Source organism: Gymnoscopelus braueri, assembly GCF_963280865.1.
Source record: "Gymnoscopelus braueri genome assembly, chromosome: 4".
Lineage (NCBI taxonomy): Eukaryota > Metazoa > Chordata > Actinopteri > Myctophiformes > Myctophidae > Gymnoscopelus > Gymnoscopelus braueri.
This window is the reverse complement of record NC_137605.1, coordinates 42,230,652-42,244,966: the sequence shown is the minus strand read 5'-3', so window position 1 is coordinate 42,244,966 and position 14,315 is coordinate 42,230,652. Positions and strand designations below refer to the sequence as shown.

The 14,315-nt window shown below is 43.1% G+C and overlaps 1 protein-coding gene across 4 annotated transcripts in view; it reads left to right on the top strand.

Annotated features, from left to right (window-relative positions):
- vps13b (vacuolar protein sorting 13 homolog B) overlaps positions 1–14,315 on the top strand; it is a 449,591-nt gene that overhangs the window by 242,673 nt on the left and 192,603 nt on the right. For 2 of the 4 annotated variants that reach the window (XM_080427213.1, XM_080427212.1), the window contains exons 28-31: positions 5,925–6,066; positions 7,465–7,767; positions 9,304–9,460; positions 9,996–10,104. In XM_080427213.1, the coding sequence (XP_080283339.1) occupies positions 5,925–6,066; positions 7,465–7,767; positions 9,304–9,460; positions 9,996–10,104 (711 nt within the window). Of the gene's footprint in view, positions 1–4,494; positions 4,562–5,924; positions 6,067–7,464; positions 7,768–9,303; positions 9,461–9,995; positions 10,105–14,315 lie in introns of all 4 variants that reach the window. The other 2 variants (XM_080427214.1, XM_080427215.1) reach the window with 2 other exon arrangements.

The window sequence follows — 14,315 nt, the reverse complement described above, 5'->3', positions numbered from 1 at the left end:
CCAGGGTTCTGGCAGGCAAAAGCGCTCCGTCATCCCAGCCAGGTTATAGTCAGGGCTGTTTAGGACACAGTGGAAGACCTCTGGGCGTCAAGCCCATACTAATCTGTATCATCGAGACATATAAGAGAGCCCACTGGGGTTGGAGTCCATATGAATCATTTTGAACAGATAATGGTTAGGTATTTCACCACCCAGCCCAGGTTATGTGTGCAGGAGGTCAGACTAAATCACACTTGACAGAGGGAAGGAAAACGAACCTTGTCTCATTTGGCCGTACTGTATGTGTCTCACTGCTGGAGAATGCAGGCAGAGTCAGGGCAGGCAAACACGTGGAGGTGAGCAGAAAGTCCAGTCCTTGGATTGTTATCAAAATAGTAGAAGATGAGGAAGAAGGGATCAGGGAAGGAGATGAGAGGGAACGAGTCACCAGAGAATGAGACCCCCAGGGGAGCGGAGAAACAGGAGGGTGGGGCAATGGGGCATTAAACTTGCGCCAGAGGTTTAACTCTCGCGCAAGGGGAGGCAGGTTGGGGAATGTGGGGGGGGGGTTAACAGGCGTTAAACCTGGAAGGTTGGCGGCTCCATTCGGGTGCGATGTTTTAGAAGGTTGAAGAAGAAGTCCTTCTCCTCGGGTTTAAACTGAAGTCTTCCCTGGCAACCGGAGCTCCTTGCATTCTTGAGCAACGTTGAGGACCCCCCCTCCCACACACACACACACACACACACACACACACACACACACACACACTCACACTCACACTCACACTCACACTCACACTCACACACACACACACACACACACACACACACACACACACACACACACACACTCCCGCCAGAAGACGGCTGGTGACAGTTCACCCTCATTTACTCCAAGGAGCAGCTCACACAAATTGAAGCTGATGTGTTCCAGCTGCATCGCAAATGACTGAGAGAGTGAGAGATGGAGGGATGGAGGGAAGAGACGCACAGTGGTGGGGGGTCCACATCTATTAGTCACTCACAGGACGTGTAGGACGGCTGAGAGGGGAGGGTACAAAGAGATTGTTATCCATACGTGCACACATGCTCACCCCCCCCCCACACACACACACACACACACACACACACACACTCACACACACATATTATACACACCCTATATGCCTTGCAAACACACACACATTCATCAAGCTCACATATAATGCACAAGCATTGAACACACCCTATGTACTGTACAATACATACACACACACACACACACACACACACACACACACACACACACACACACACACACACACACACACACACACACACACACACACACACACACACACACACACACACACACACACACACACACACACACACACACACACACACACACACAATGGATAATGACACATGGATTGCATTGTCTCACACGCGCACACACACACAGCAGTCAGAAACACTGGTAGACCCCCTCCTCAGTGAACTCCTGGTGTCCTGGTGGGGAGTTTTGGGGGGTGGAGGGGTGTGAGCGCCGTTTTGCATTGGATGCTTTGTCTGAAGGAATCAAGGCAGATGTTGTTGAATAATTTCCCTGGAGTGAAAAGTTGTGCCATAAATGTGTTGTGCATGTTTTGGCATCCTGAAACAACTATAATTATAGCTGCAAGCAGCATTGAGACGGGGCCGCGCAAGGAGAAGAAGAGGATAAAACGAAGATGAGGAGGAGGACAGATGAAGAGAAGATGGAAGAGAAGAAAGGGAAAGAAGAGGAAGAGGGTGAAAAGAAAAACACCAGGCAAAAGGCCCTGAACCTTCTTACCGTAAAGGTGCACACAGAGTAATTTTTTCATGCGATTAATTCACCTGTTGCTCAACTGTTATTCAAAACAAGGTTGATTTGTCACTAGAAATAAAGGAATCAACCAATATGATTCAGGCATCAACTAGGAATATTTATTATGTGAAATACGGACAATATTCATATAATAATACTAATACATTGTATTTGTATATACTGTAGATTATTTGTCATCTTTAGGCAACAACTCACTACTAATCCACCGTGTCTCTTTTCTGGTTACAAGATGGAAACAGTATGAAAATAGGATAGAGGACAAACATTTTGTATACAATACAATATTCATGTAGTCTATTGAAATGTTGGCGAATGTCTGCAAATATCTGCAGATAATTAATTGTTTGGCATTAAATGGAGAGGAGAAGAGGAAGAAGCAGAGGAGGGGAAGCAGCGGAAGAAACGGGATTAAAAAAATGTAAACGTGGAGAAGAGGAGGAAAAGAGTACGGAGCAGAGGTGGTGAAAATGAGAAGAGGAAGACGATGAAGAAGAGGAAGAGAAAAGAAAAACTCTACAAAGAAAGGAGCCCAGTTGGGTTCCACCGTGGTACCTTTACTGTGAGGCAACTACTGCTAACCACGGAGCCACCATGGCTCCTCAAGTTTGGAGGAAGAGGAAGACAATCAAGAAAAGGAGAAAGAGGAGGAAAAAGAAGAGGAAGAAGTTCATACTACATATTTGCACCACTCTGGGTTTGAACTCACAACCTTTGATACCACGGGCATATAGTGAACAGGTTGCGCCAACACAGCTGCATTGATGCCATGGAGAGGTTTGCAAATAAATGAGGAAAATGTGTTTCATAAAGGCAGAATTCAAATCAGATTAGAAAAATAAACTTTTAGACAACATTCTGAAATTGCACAGGCATAATCTGGACACGGTGGAAACATTTTTTTAAATGGAGATTGATGACTCTGTAATGTCTGTATGCAAAAAACAGATGTTTTAAGACAGAACAATGTACTTCATGTGAACAAAATTCATTATGAAAAACATCGTCTTGCACACTAAACCTTCAAGAATTTAATTTAATAACAATTGTACATTACCATTAACCACTTAAGCCCTATAGTATAACGGTGTTGTCGAGCTACAAACTCACAATGTCATTTTTGGAAAATTGTGCTTATAATGATATGCACAAAGGCCCCGTTTAGATGACAACGCTCTCTAAAATTTAAGTGCTGTGGCGTTCTCTTTATTTTGCCTTTAGACGATGACGCACCACTGATTGAAAACGCTGTAGTGTACACAGCTGATCTGTGGGTTGCCATGTCCGCTTATTATAAGCGACTTTGGGCTTGTTTTTCCTGTAAAGTTGCTTGTAAATATTGGTTGTTGCGTTTTGTTTTTTTTTGTTTTTTTTAAGTGTAGTTATTTTTTAGATTTTAGATTGTATTATTGTTTAAACAGTCCTCAAACATGTGCATGTCAAATTATTGTATTTCTTCGCAGACCCCCATCTGAATTAATAAATATATATGGTGAAAATAGCCGATCTACAAGCTCACAGTGAGCTTGTAGATCTGTTCAAAAAGATCTTGAAAAGAAATAGTGAAATAATATTTGGAGTGTGTGTGTGTGTGTGTGTGTGTGTGTGTGTGTGTGTGTGTGTGTGTGTGTGTGTGTGTGTGTGTGTGTGTGTGTGTGTGTGTGTGTGTGTATACATATATATATTCCAAATATTATTTCACTATTTCTTTTGTCGTGTAAAGGGGGCCAAAATATGGACACCAGGGTGGAAGTGGTTATATGGTCAGATATATTTTATGTGCCCTTGACTACATAAAAAAAAAAAAAAAAGATAATTCCCTGTTCTAATAGGGAATGTCTGAAGTGGATGCTTTGTTGCAATTTTTGTAGACTTATTTCGTTTGATTAGTTTTAAATTGTATGTAAAAATCTGAGTGATGGACATTATTTGCACAAGTTTACAGAAAAAATTAGACCACCATCAGGAGAATATCCACCATACTTTAGTATAATTATGTGGCTTTGGACAGGACCAGAACTCAGTGCAAAAGTATTCATCCATTGGGAAGGCAGTATTAGTAAGAAGCAGCATAGAGTGAAAAACACAAGGGACCGGCAGGCCTGCACAGCCCCTAATGAATGAATACTGTACATGTTTATGTGTGCGCGTATCTGCGTTTGCGGGGAGTGCATAGGCATGTACAGTACATAAAGGCGGGGTGTGTGTACGCACACACGCACACGCACGCACACGCACGCACGCACACACACACACACACACACACACACACACACATACACACACACACACACACACACACACACACACACACACACACACACACACACACTTTACTGTATGCACAAGGACTCATTCTGGGATTTAGTGTTGTATGGGGAGGATTCTGTGTGTGTGTTGTTGATGTCTTTTTGTGTCTGATCCACAGGTGTTCACATGGAGGACAATAACATACAGTACCATATGGAAATCAAACTACATGTCACAGCAAATTTAGTGATTTCATTATTTACCCAAGTTAATAAGTTAATTTAAGTGCTGATTTTGAACCGAAAAATGTGTTGATGATATCCACACATGATTCCATTCAGTGCATAATGAAAATGAAAAGGTAAACTAATGGTACAAGTGCTCTGAGTTGAGTTGGGCCTTGTGTGTCTCCGCAGACAAGGGCAGGGCTGGCACTGTGGCCTCTATGAAGGAATCGTCCTGCAGTGCAAGGAGACCGCCGTGGTGAGGCCTCTGCCAGGCAGCCCTCGCCCTCTGTACACAGTCAAATCCATGGCCTTAATTTAACACTTGAGAGTGAACAAATGGAACCAAGCACACTCTCAAGTGTTAAATTATACCCTGAGGACTTTTACTGTGTATTTACCTCCGCCATTCTGCCGCTCCTAACCTAGGTCCATCATCTCTATTCATGCTGGACAGACGGGGAGACATGAGAACTCACTTGGAAACAATTGCATTCATTTCAGAAAAATACCATTACATTTAACCCATTAAGACCGGGAACGCATCTGTGTCATTTTAAGATTTATTTTGCTATTCAAAAATAGCAGATATACAAGCTCATACAGCTTGTAGATCTGCTATTATTGAAAAATCTTGTTTGTTTTTTTAATCTTTGAAATTATATATTTTTTTAAAGCTTTAGGATTTAGAAGACATTTTAAGAATCGGCCTCAGGTCTTAATGGGTTAAATATGATTGTGGATAAAAAAAGAAGAAATACAGTATATAATTTTTTTTAAATAAATAACAATGAGAACTCTCCCCTGTCTGTCCTGTAGCTCTGATTGGCTGATTAATCTAGCCATTGGAATCAGGTGACAGTGGTTGTTCTTCTGTGTGTTAGAGGGGGAAGACTTTGTGACATAGATTCCCGGTCTCTGGATGATGACATCATGACACAGCGTCATGGCAACGGCCTTGTACTGTTGTCTAACTGCGGAGGCTAAGTTTTACAATATGGATGCCTGCAGCTGTTATTGAGAGAGCAGAGTTTATAGTCTATGACTTTCTCATGACAAAATGAGAAAACACTTTTGTTAGTGACGGTGTGCAAAAACAATTCTCAGCCTGGCCCTTTGTGTACTATTCTCAGATTTATTATAACGCTAATATATATAACACTAAATTATGTGTTTTTCATCTAAAATGGTTCATAGTCCAGGTCTTTGCTTATAATTGACCCAGAATAACTCTCTAGCAGTTGCTTGGGTATTATTATTGTTGCCTTGGCATGCTTGAAAATAGTACAAGACCTTTCCTCATCGTTCCAGCTGGCTCATTCTGAAAAATTCTATTGGTTTTGATTAGTTCTCTGATAATTTGTCTCGTCATAATCATCGTTCAGTTCCTGGCTTATGGCTTTTATTTCTTTTTCCTCTTTTCCTTTGTGTTCTCTCTCCTGTGATTTTTTTCAACACTCTCTTATTCTTTTCATTCTTCACCTTTCACTATCACTGTCTCTCTGCTATCTCCAACTCCATTTGCCCCCCCCCCCTCCTTCTAAATACCCCCCCATCTCACCCTCTCTTTTTCTGTCCCCCTGTCTTTCTCCTCCCTCTCTCTCTGCTCCTCACCCCCCCAGCCCAGAGGAGGGTGTGCGGAGCGCAGGCAGCTGTGGAGGAGTGGTCCTCTCTTGCACTGACAAGCTGAACAGACGCACTGTGCTGCTTCGACCCGTCAGCAAGCAGGACTCTCTCAGTCACTTCTCTGGCTTTTTCCCTCCTGTAAGAATCCAGTGCTGCTTCTTCTATGTTTTTTTTTTCTTTTTTTTTTCTCCTTCTTTAATGTTAACTCTGCTTAGGTTCCCTCAACAGTGGTCTGGAAGAAAAATAAAAGCCCCTCGCTGCTTCAGAGTGCCCCTCAGGGACCTTTTCTGTTTTCAGTACGAGCCATTGCTTTGATGTTTCTCATGGAATTTTTAGTGCTCGTTTTAAACTATTTCTATTGAGCGTTATATATTATGCAGTAGTCATCATAACAGCTACTTGGCATAATAGGAAAATCAGCCACAGATTGTTGTGATGAAAAATACCTCTATACTGTAGGTATGACCTAACGAGCACTTATAGGCCCTGAGGGTTGCACTTAACTCAGTGAAACGTAATCCACCCATCTGTTCATATTCATAGACCATTAAATAGAATAGCCATGCTGACAATAACCATGATCACTTGGTAACGAGCTTGTTTATATACAGCTACCGTACTAATCCCCCGACTTTGAGTCTATGATGTTATACTTTTAAATGATGTGGCTATTCTGGCATCTTAAAATTTTATTCATTATGAAACGGATACCAGTTCCACTGTTAATGGAAGTTCTTGCAGATTTAACCTAGGGTTGTGATTGATGTTTTAAGCAGGCCTCCTGCCCACTTCTTAGAAAAATCTTTTAATCATGCTCTGGTTGGAGTTTGTTTTCTTTGCTTATTGCCTATTTGAATAAATCCCGCTGTGTAATTAAGTTTGCAAATCAGTCATTAGATTGGAGATCTGGTCCTTCTGATAAATCAGAAACATGCTCTCTAATTCAGCCTCGGAGGATCATAGCTACAATCACTCACTGTTATTATAAGAAGTTATGTTTCCCATAAAAGGAGACTGAGTTACTGCGCCAGTCTAATTTAGAACATAAGACTATGAATAAATCTACTGTAGTTCCATCCATTTTGCACTAGTAGCTTCAGCTTGGCTTGCTCTGTTAGATTTGTATAACTAATAATTGACATAGCATTATTGAGAGCTTGTTTCCTGGGTTGAGGTTAAGTCTTGTCTTGGGCTACACGTCTGCTTTCCTGCAGTATAAGCTCTGGTCATCAACTGGTCTTACATGACCAATATGGCTGACATGAATTGAGCTTTTTTCACGAATATTCTATTCTTGTCACAGAAACATTTTAGACTTTAGATCTAGGCTTAATTCAAATCTATAAAGTGACTTTAAGTAATTTAGTAGAGAAAATCTTGCAAACGTTTAGGCAAAATCACACTGTTTATCTTTAATACTTACAGTCCAGGACAAGGCTTTATATCCTCATCCTAGAAACTACAACCCATACTTAGACAAAGGGTTCAATATTAACCAGGGCATTGTAGCAACCATTACAAACTATCTTGCCACAGTGTGTTTTGTCCCCTCTTACCACCGGCCAGACGGCAGCCAAGGTCCTGGAAGGTTCGCACCTGCAGCACGGCTTCCTCTCCATCACATACACACAGGCAGTCACCAAGAACGTGCGCCACAAGCTCACCACGCGTCCCGAGCGGCCGGTGCGTGGCAGCACTGCCCCCGGTGGCCAGCGGGCTGCACCTGACCCCCTGGCAGACGGCTCACCACAGTACCTCCGTGAGATCCTCCTGACAGCGCAGCCGTTTGACGTGGTGCTCTCCTGTCCCTTACTGGCCACCGTAGTAGGCGTGTTCGAGGTACGGTTTTAGTTTGATTATTATACAAAAGTGTGGTAAGCACAGTGATGGGGTGGTGAGTGAGACTGGACCCACCACAGGAGTGAAAAAAGACTACCGTAAATTTCGGACTATAAGCCGCGACTTTTTTCCCATTTTTCGACCCTGCGGCTTATATAACGGTGCGGCTTATCTATGGATTTTTACAGCTAACGGCCACTAGGGGACCTCCTAAATCTATGGATTTTACACCCGCGGCTTATGGTCCAGTGCGGCTTATATATGTACAAATCATTCAATTTAGCTGCTGCGGCTTATACTCAGGTGCGGCTTATAGTGCGAAAATTACGGTATATTTATTTTTGAGCTTACAGTTTAAGTAATAATAATAATGGATTTTATTTATAATGCACTTTACATTTGTGAAAATCTCAAAGTGTTACAATAGGCAAATGCATAAAAAGAATCATCACACCACTAAAAACGTCTAAGAAACTGAACAAATTACAACATGAGGGCATAAAGCCTAGAGGTAAGACCAGAGTAGACAGTCCTCTCAACCCATTGAGACCTGTTGCTACCTATACGTTGTTATACCTTTCAATCCGGATGCCACCTCTGTGTCTCATTAGTTGTTGCTATAATATAGTAACATCCTTTTTTATTTTTTATTTTTAGTAAGAATTTGAACGTTTTCAGAAAACTATGGTTAGGTTTTAGAAGGCGTTTTTAGAATCGGCCTCAGGTCTAAATGGGTTAAAAGAGTCAACTGACTGTGATGCTCTCAGGTGGGCAGGGAGGGCGTTCCACAGTTCGGGGGTGGCCGAGAAGAAGGCCTGGTCGCCCATGGTACGTAGTTTGGTCTTGGGGGTTTGAGGTTAGTGTTTGAAGAGCGGAGGTTGCTAGTCAAGGGTTGTGGGGAGACTAATTCTTTGAGGTGCTGTTACTGGCAGCAGGGATGCTCCACCCTTTTTAAAGCCCCATCCAAATATTTTCGATCATCGTCATCTGTTGTACTATCTATGAATCAGAAGGAGTGATTCCATTCACTCTTATAATATGCTGAAGAATTCTCCTGTTTTGAACAAAGCGTATTTTTCCAATATTTTATATCTTACAATCCTGCTACTTCATTTTGGGAAAGTGAAATTGCTGTATTCATGTTATATTAACCTTGACGAATGTTACAAAAATGTATTGGCACCGATAATGGTGTAACGTGAGCATCACCACCAGTGGGCAAAATAGGTGAAACAAATAGGAATCTTTTAATTTTATTGGCAGAAACCATTTATTATTATCATGTGCTATAAGTGTGAATTTTTTTGACACCTTCCTCGATTACAGAGCACAGAAGCAACAGAAAAACATGACTGACAATATTTAGACTTATCATGATCAGGTAGCTGGCTCTACCAAAGTTGAACATCGCTTAAAGCAACTTCAGTAAGGATTGTATGGTTCATTATTAATGTTCAACAAGTTGAATTTGTGTTGACAAGAAACTTCACAATGTCCCTCGTCAAAGTCTATGGTTATTGTATTGTGTTATTGTAGGCTACATTGCCAAGGCGCTACAGAGAGCGAGGGAAATCAGCAGGCCAGCCAATGAGGAGCCACACGTTGACCTCTCGCTGTTTGCCTCTCATCTACATCAATACCAGTGTGATCCGAGTGTTCTGCCCCAGAGCGCAGGACAAACACGCTGCATCAGGTTAGAGGAGACACACGCACACACACACACACACACACACACACACACACACACACACACACACACACACACGCACACACACATACACACACACACACACACACACACAGACACACACAGACATGCTCCCATGAATAAATCTCTCGGCATGTTTCCATTTCAACAGTGATATGACACTGTGTTTTGGGTTCATTATGCTTGTGGTGCTTCTATGGAAGACCTCGCCATGGCCCTCTGAGCTTCCCAGACAAAGCATGGCTCTTGCATTAGTATGCAGAGACGTTTTATAAGATAAATGGTTGAGGTTCTGGATGACCCCACCACCGCTACATCCACTCTCAATACGTATGAAATAACTATTGTCTAAATGTCATATGTGATTCTTTGTTGTGTCTTCTGCTAGTGATGAGTAATGTGAGTAATGTGTGTGTGTGTGTGTGTGTGTGTGTGTGTGTGTGTGTGTGTGTGTGTGTGTGTGTGTGTGTGTGTGTGTGTGTGTGTGTGTGTGTGTGTGTGTGTGTGTGTTTTCCTGCAGATATGGTGAACAAGGAAGACACCCTGGTGTTGAAACTGGGTTCTCTCAGCATGGCCCCTCAGGCCGACAACCCTCTGACCCGCATCGTTCTGCGTAAAGACATCTACCAGTAAGTCTGACCATGCTCTGATTTAATTCTGAGAGTGTATAAATGGCCCCTTGGAGTTAGATTAACACCCAGGATTTCACTGGGTAGCACAGTGGAGATAGACAGGAATGGAAAAAGAATTGCATCAGATTCTGTGTTGAGTGGGATTCAAACTGTATCTGTATCTGTATCTTACAAGAAATCCATGTTCTTTGGTTCTTGATCACATCTGTGTGTTCTGCAGAATACACCCAGTCTCTATTTCTTGGCACTCACATTTTTACCTCCTCCTCGACAAGATGATGTGTAAAGACCATTTATGTCTTCTCTTCTCCCTCCCTTTATTTTACACTTCTCACCTCTTCTCTCCGACACATATTAAATGCCTTTGCACACTCAGGCTATGTCCACATGCACATGAATATCTTTTTAAACAGTGTTTTTCCAGCACGTTTTTAGAATAATCTCCGTCCACATTATAATGCAAAGAATAATATCCTCGTCCACCATTATGTAATCCTGATGACAAAGGAGATAACAGAACAAGGAGATGACGAAAACTAAGACGTGACAGCCGAAAACTCGATTTATCTTGTCCACACAGCAATGCAAAAATGCCGTACAAAATCATCACTGTGGCCGATGTTTTCAAAAATACTCATGCTCAACATGCACACACTAGCTCTATTTAACCACTTTCATCCTGGCACCCCTGTCATGTCATTATAGGCGAAAATAAAAAAGAAGCCAAAATAGTAGATTTACGAGCTTGTGTTGTAAGCTTGTAGATATGTTATTTTCACTATTTGTCGTATGATGAAGTATAGGGCTTAAGTGGTTAAAGCTCACCAATTTACAGAGGTTCATTAGTTAATTAACAGCGCCACTCAAAAATGTCTGCCTTTCAAGTCTCACTCCATAAACGCTGCCCGAAGACGCACAGTCTTTTTAATGGGGTGAGTGAAAGAGACTGTGCATACATGTGTTCATGCGTACATTTATTTGTGTATGTGTACTGATCTGTTGTCTTCCTAATACCCTGGAAGAAATAATCAAATATCCATAACTTGTAAACTGACTGCAAAGAAATGTGTGTGCGTGTAATCCCATGCACACGAACAGTAAGTATGACATCAGCTCATGTGCCTGCATGTGTCCATGATGTCCGCCGTCCCCTGGGACATTGCGGCGTGCACTGACTGAGGGCGCCGCAGCGTGGTCAGGCTCTCCTAGAGATGACGGGGTGCTGTGAGTGACACCTCAGGGGTCCGTCAGGCCCTCCGACTGAAACACAAGACTGTTGATACAAGCCCTCTGTGCCATGTGGATCAAAGCCGAGCGCCAGGGAGATGCTGGACATCTGAGGGAAATAGCTCTCTGCACAAAACACATTTCCCCCGCTATAGGCGGCTAAGAGAATCTGGATTGTGTCATAGCTGCCTCAAAACCGCAGCTCAACCGTGTGTGTGTGTGTGTGTGTGTGTGTGTGTGTGTGTGTGTGTGTGTGTGTGTGTGTGTGTGTGTGTGTGTGTGTGTGTGCGTGTGCATGGGCAGAGAAGGAGCTGGCAAACACATGTAATGAGGGAGATAAAAGTGGTGCCTAATGCTTTGTGCAGCTGCTGGTGAGATGTGAACTGACAGTGGAACCGGAGTGGAGGGAGGGGAGAAAAAAAATAAAAAGAAAGGTAAATGAAAAAAAAGAGAGAGAGGAAAGGCCACTCCTGTCTTCATTGCTCCCTTCAGTCGGTGGAAGTGTCAGCGTGAGAGAGATTGCATGGAACAGCGAAGCAGAGGGGGGTCCATGCCTGTAGACCTGTCTTGACAGTCCATAACCATCAAGGCAAGACGGAGGAGAAATACTGTGCTCTGCACAGCATTGCCCAAATCTCTTCCAGAGGACCACAACTATCCCCATCACACAGCCTTTCATTTTCTCTTTTGATGTCTGGAGCAAGGATGTTACTGATCAGTAACCATAGCTACTGTTTTCCAGGACCTCGTGGGGGGATTTTTGTTTTCCATCTGAATGGAACATGATTTTGTACAGTCAGTGTACCATGCCGAGATGTTTGTTGTTTGTTTTGATGCGAGTTAATGGAGTGGAACCCCACAGTTTCCATGGAAATGGTGCCTAATTGTATTCTGTTGACATATCTGCCATGATGTTATCATGTCAGATGATAGATGATGATCTTGTGGGCACAGAAAAAAGTTTTTCTCAGACTTTGACCCAAAAAACCAGCGTGACCCGCCATGCAATTTCACCCCACATTGGGTTGTAATGTTCATGGTTGTTAACCCATTAAGACCTGAGAAGATTCTAGAAATGTCTTCTAAATCCCAACAATTTATTGAAAGAAAAACCCACATTTTTTTTCCTCGATTTTTCAAAAATAGCAGATCTACAAGTTCATAGCGCGGCACTCGGTGCCGCGCTATGAACTTGTATATCTGCTATTTTTGAATAGCCAAAGAAATCTAAAGTGACACAGATGCGTTCCAGGTATTAATGGGTTAAGGGATTGGTGGCTCTCTGACAAAGGTGCCCACATCTCCTAGACAGGCCTGGCAGGAGGCCCCACCCTGACCTAAGTATATACCATATGCATGTATGCACATACACAGACATAGACATGTAGTAAACTCAGGCATGCACAGTATGTACATAATCATATACATGTGCACACAGTGCCACACGCACAAACAAACGTGCACATTCAATCACAGACATACAGCATGGGCACGCACTTACACGCACAAGCACTAAGGCATGGACATGCACGCGTTGCATGCGCGTGCACACGCACGCACGCACATGCGCACACGCGCATACACACACACACACACACACACCCCGCTCCCAAAACACAGAAGCACAAAATCACCACTTCCCTCCCTGAAACCCAGGAATTATCCTTAACCGCCCTCTATGTTCATTCTTCGCTTCCTAACCAAGAATTATGCTAACCACTTTCCCTGTTCACATTTCCCCTCCAATTTAGGAAGATCACACTTTTTACTCGCATGATTGATAGGCCTGAGATTGGAGACCTGTTTTCTTAGTATCGCCAGCAACTGTGATATACTGAACTCCTCGGCGCAGTCTACTGTATCTCTGCACCCGCCATATGTCGCATACTGTAGATAGAGAAAGTCACATTGAGAATTTGTAATCATGCAGACCAATGTGTATTTACCATCTCTAACATCCTGTAGCTGTATGAAGAAATATGTCTTGCAGCGCCGGTAGCCATTTGCAGAGGTTCCGTTTAAAGTCTTTTCCGCTAATTACATCCGTTGTCATAATTGAATGACTGATCTAAGCAGCCGTGTCGTTAGTGTCTACTGTACATCAAATGATTGCTTCCCGATGTTCCAAGTCGAGGCTTTTTACTGCCATGCCACCCTGGGAGAGAGAGAGAGAGAGAAAGGAGTGCGTAATAGAGCTCTTCAACCTCACAGTCAAGAGTAAAGGCTAAAATAGCGAGCGTGTACAGTGTAAACATCCTGACGGAGAGGCTTCTCGGTATCGTAATACTGATACTAATGCAGTGTGTGTTCCCCGCTACTAAACGCCGTCTGGGGGGCCTCAGCTTCCAGTCCAACCTGAACGGATTCGGGGTGGGGGGGAAGGTGGGTGTATTTATCATTTAGAGTAGATAGATTTCCTTTAAAGAAGGTAAAATAAACGCGTTTGACTGTAAGGCTTACAAGTTGGCGTTTGATATTCAGCAACAACGTTCATTTGGTAGCAATTAGTGCAGGTTTCATGTGATCGTGTGATGTCAAATACACTGGTTCCCTGAAGGGAGAGGGAAGCAGGTCCCAGAGGGGCTTCTCCGCGGAGCAGGAATTATGACACGGAGCACCCGGCTTCTCCCCCTTCTCCCTCTCCATCTCCCGCTACAAGGCCGGCTGTCAATTTACACAGCTGAAATCATTTTCCTGACTTGAAAAAGAAGTATTTTTTTCCAAGTACATGGAGCGTTCGTCTCAGGGAATGTCCAGCATGCCTTCAGCCCTGGCTTTCTTGTGGTTTAAGGCTCTCTGTAAAATCTCACAGATCTTTTTTGCCTCCCAGTCCTCTTTTCTGTCTTTCGCTCTCCCGCCCTTTCTGCTCTTTTCTTTCCATTGAGATTTCTGCCCACAGAACACTTAATTGAAAGCTTCTTGTAAGCAGGAGAGTAGGAGCAAGATGTATGTGTGTGTTTCGGGGAGGGGGTACTACAATG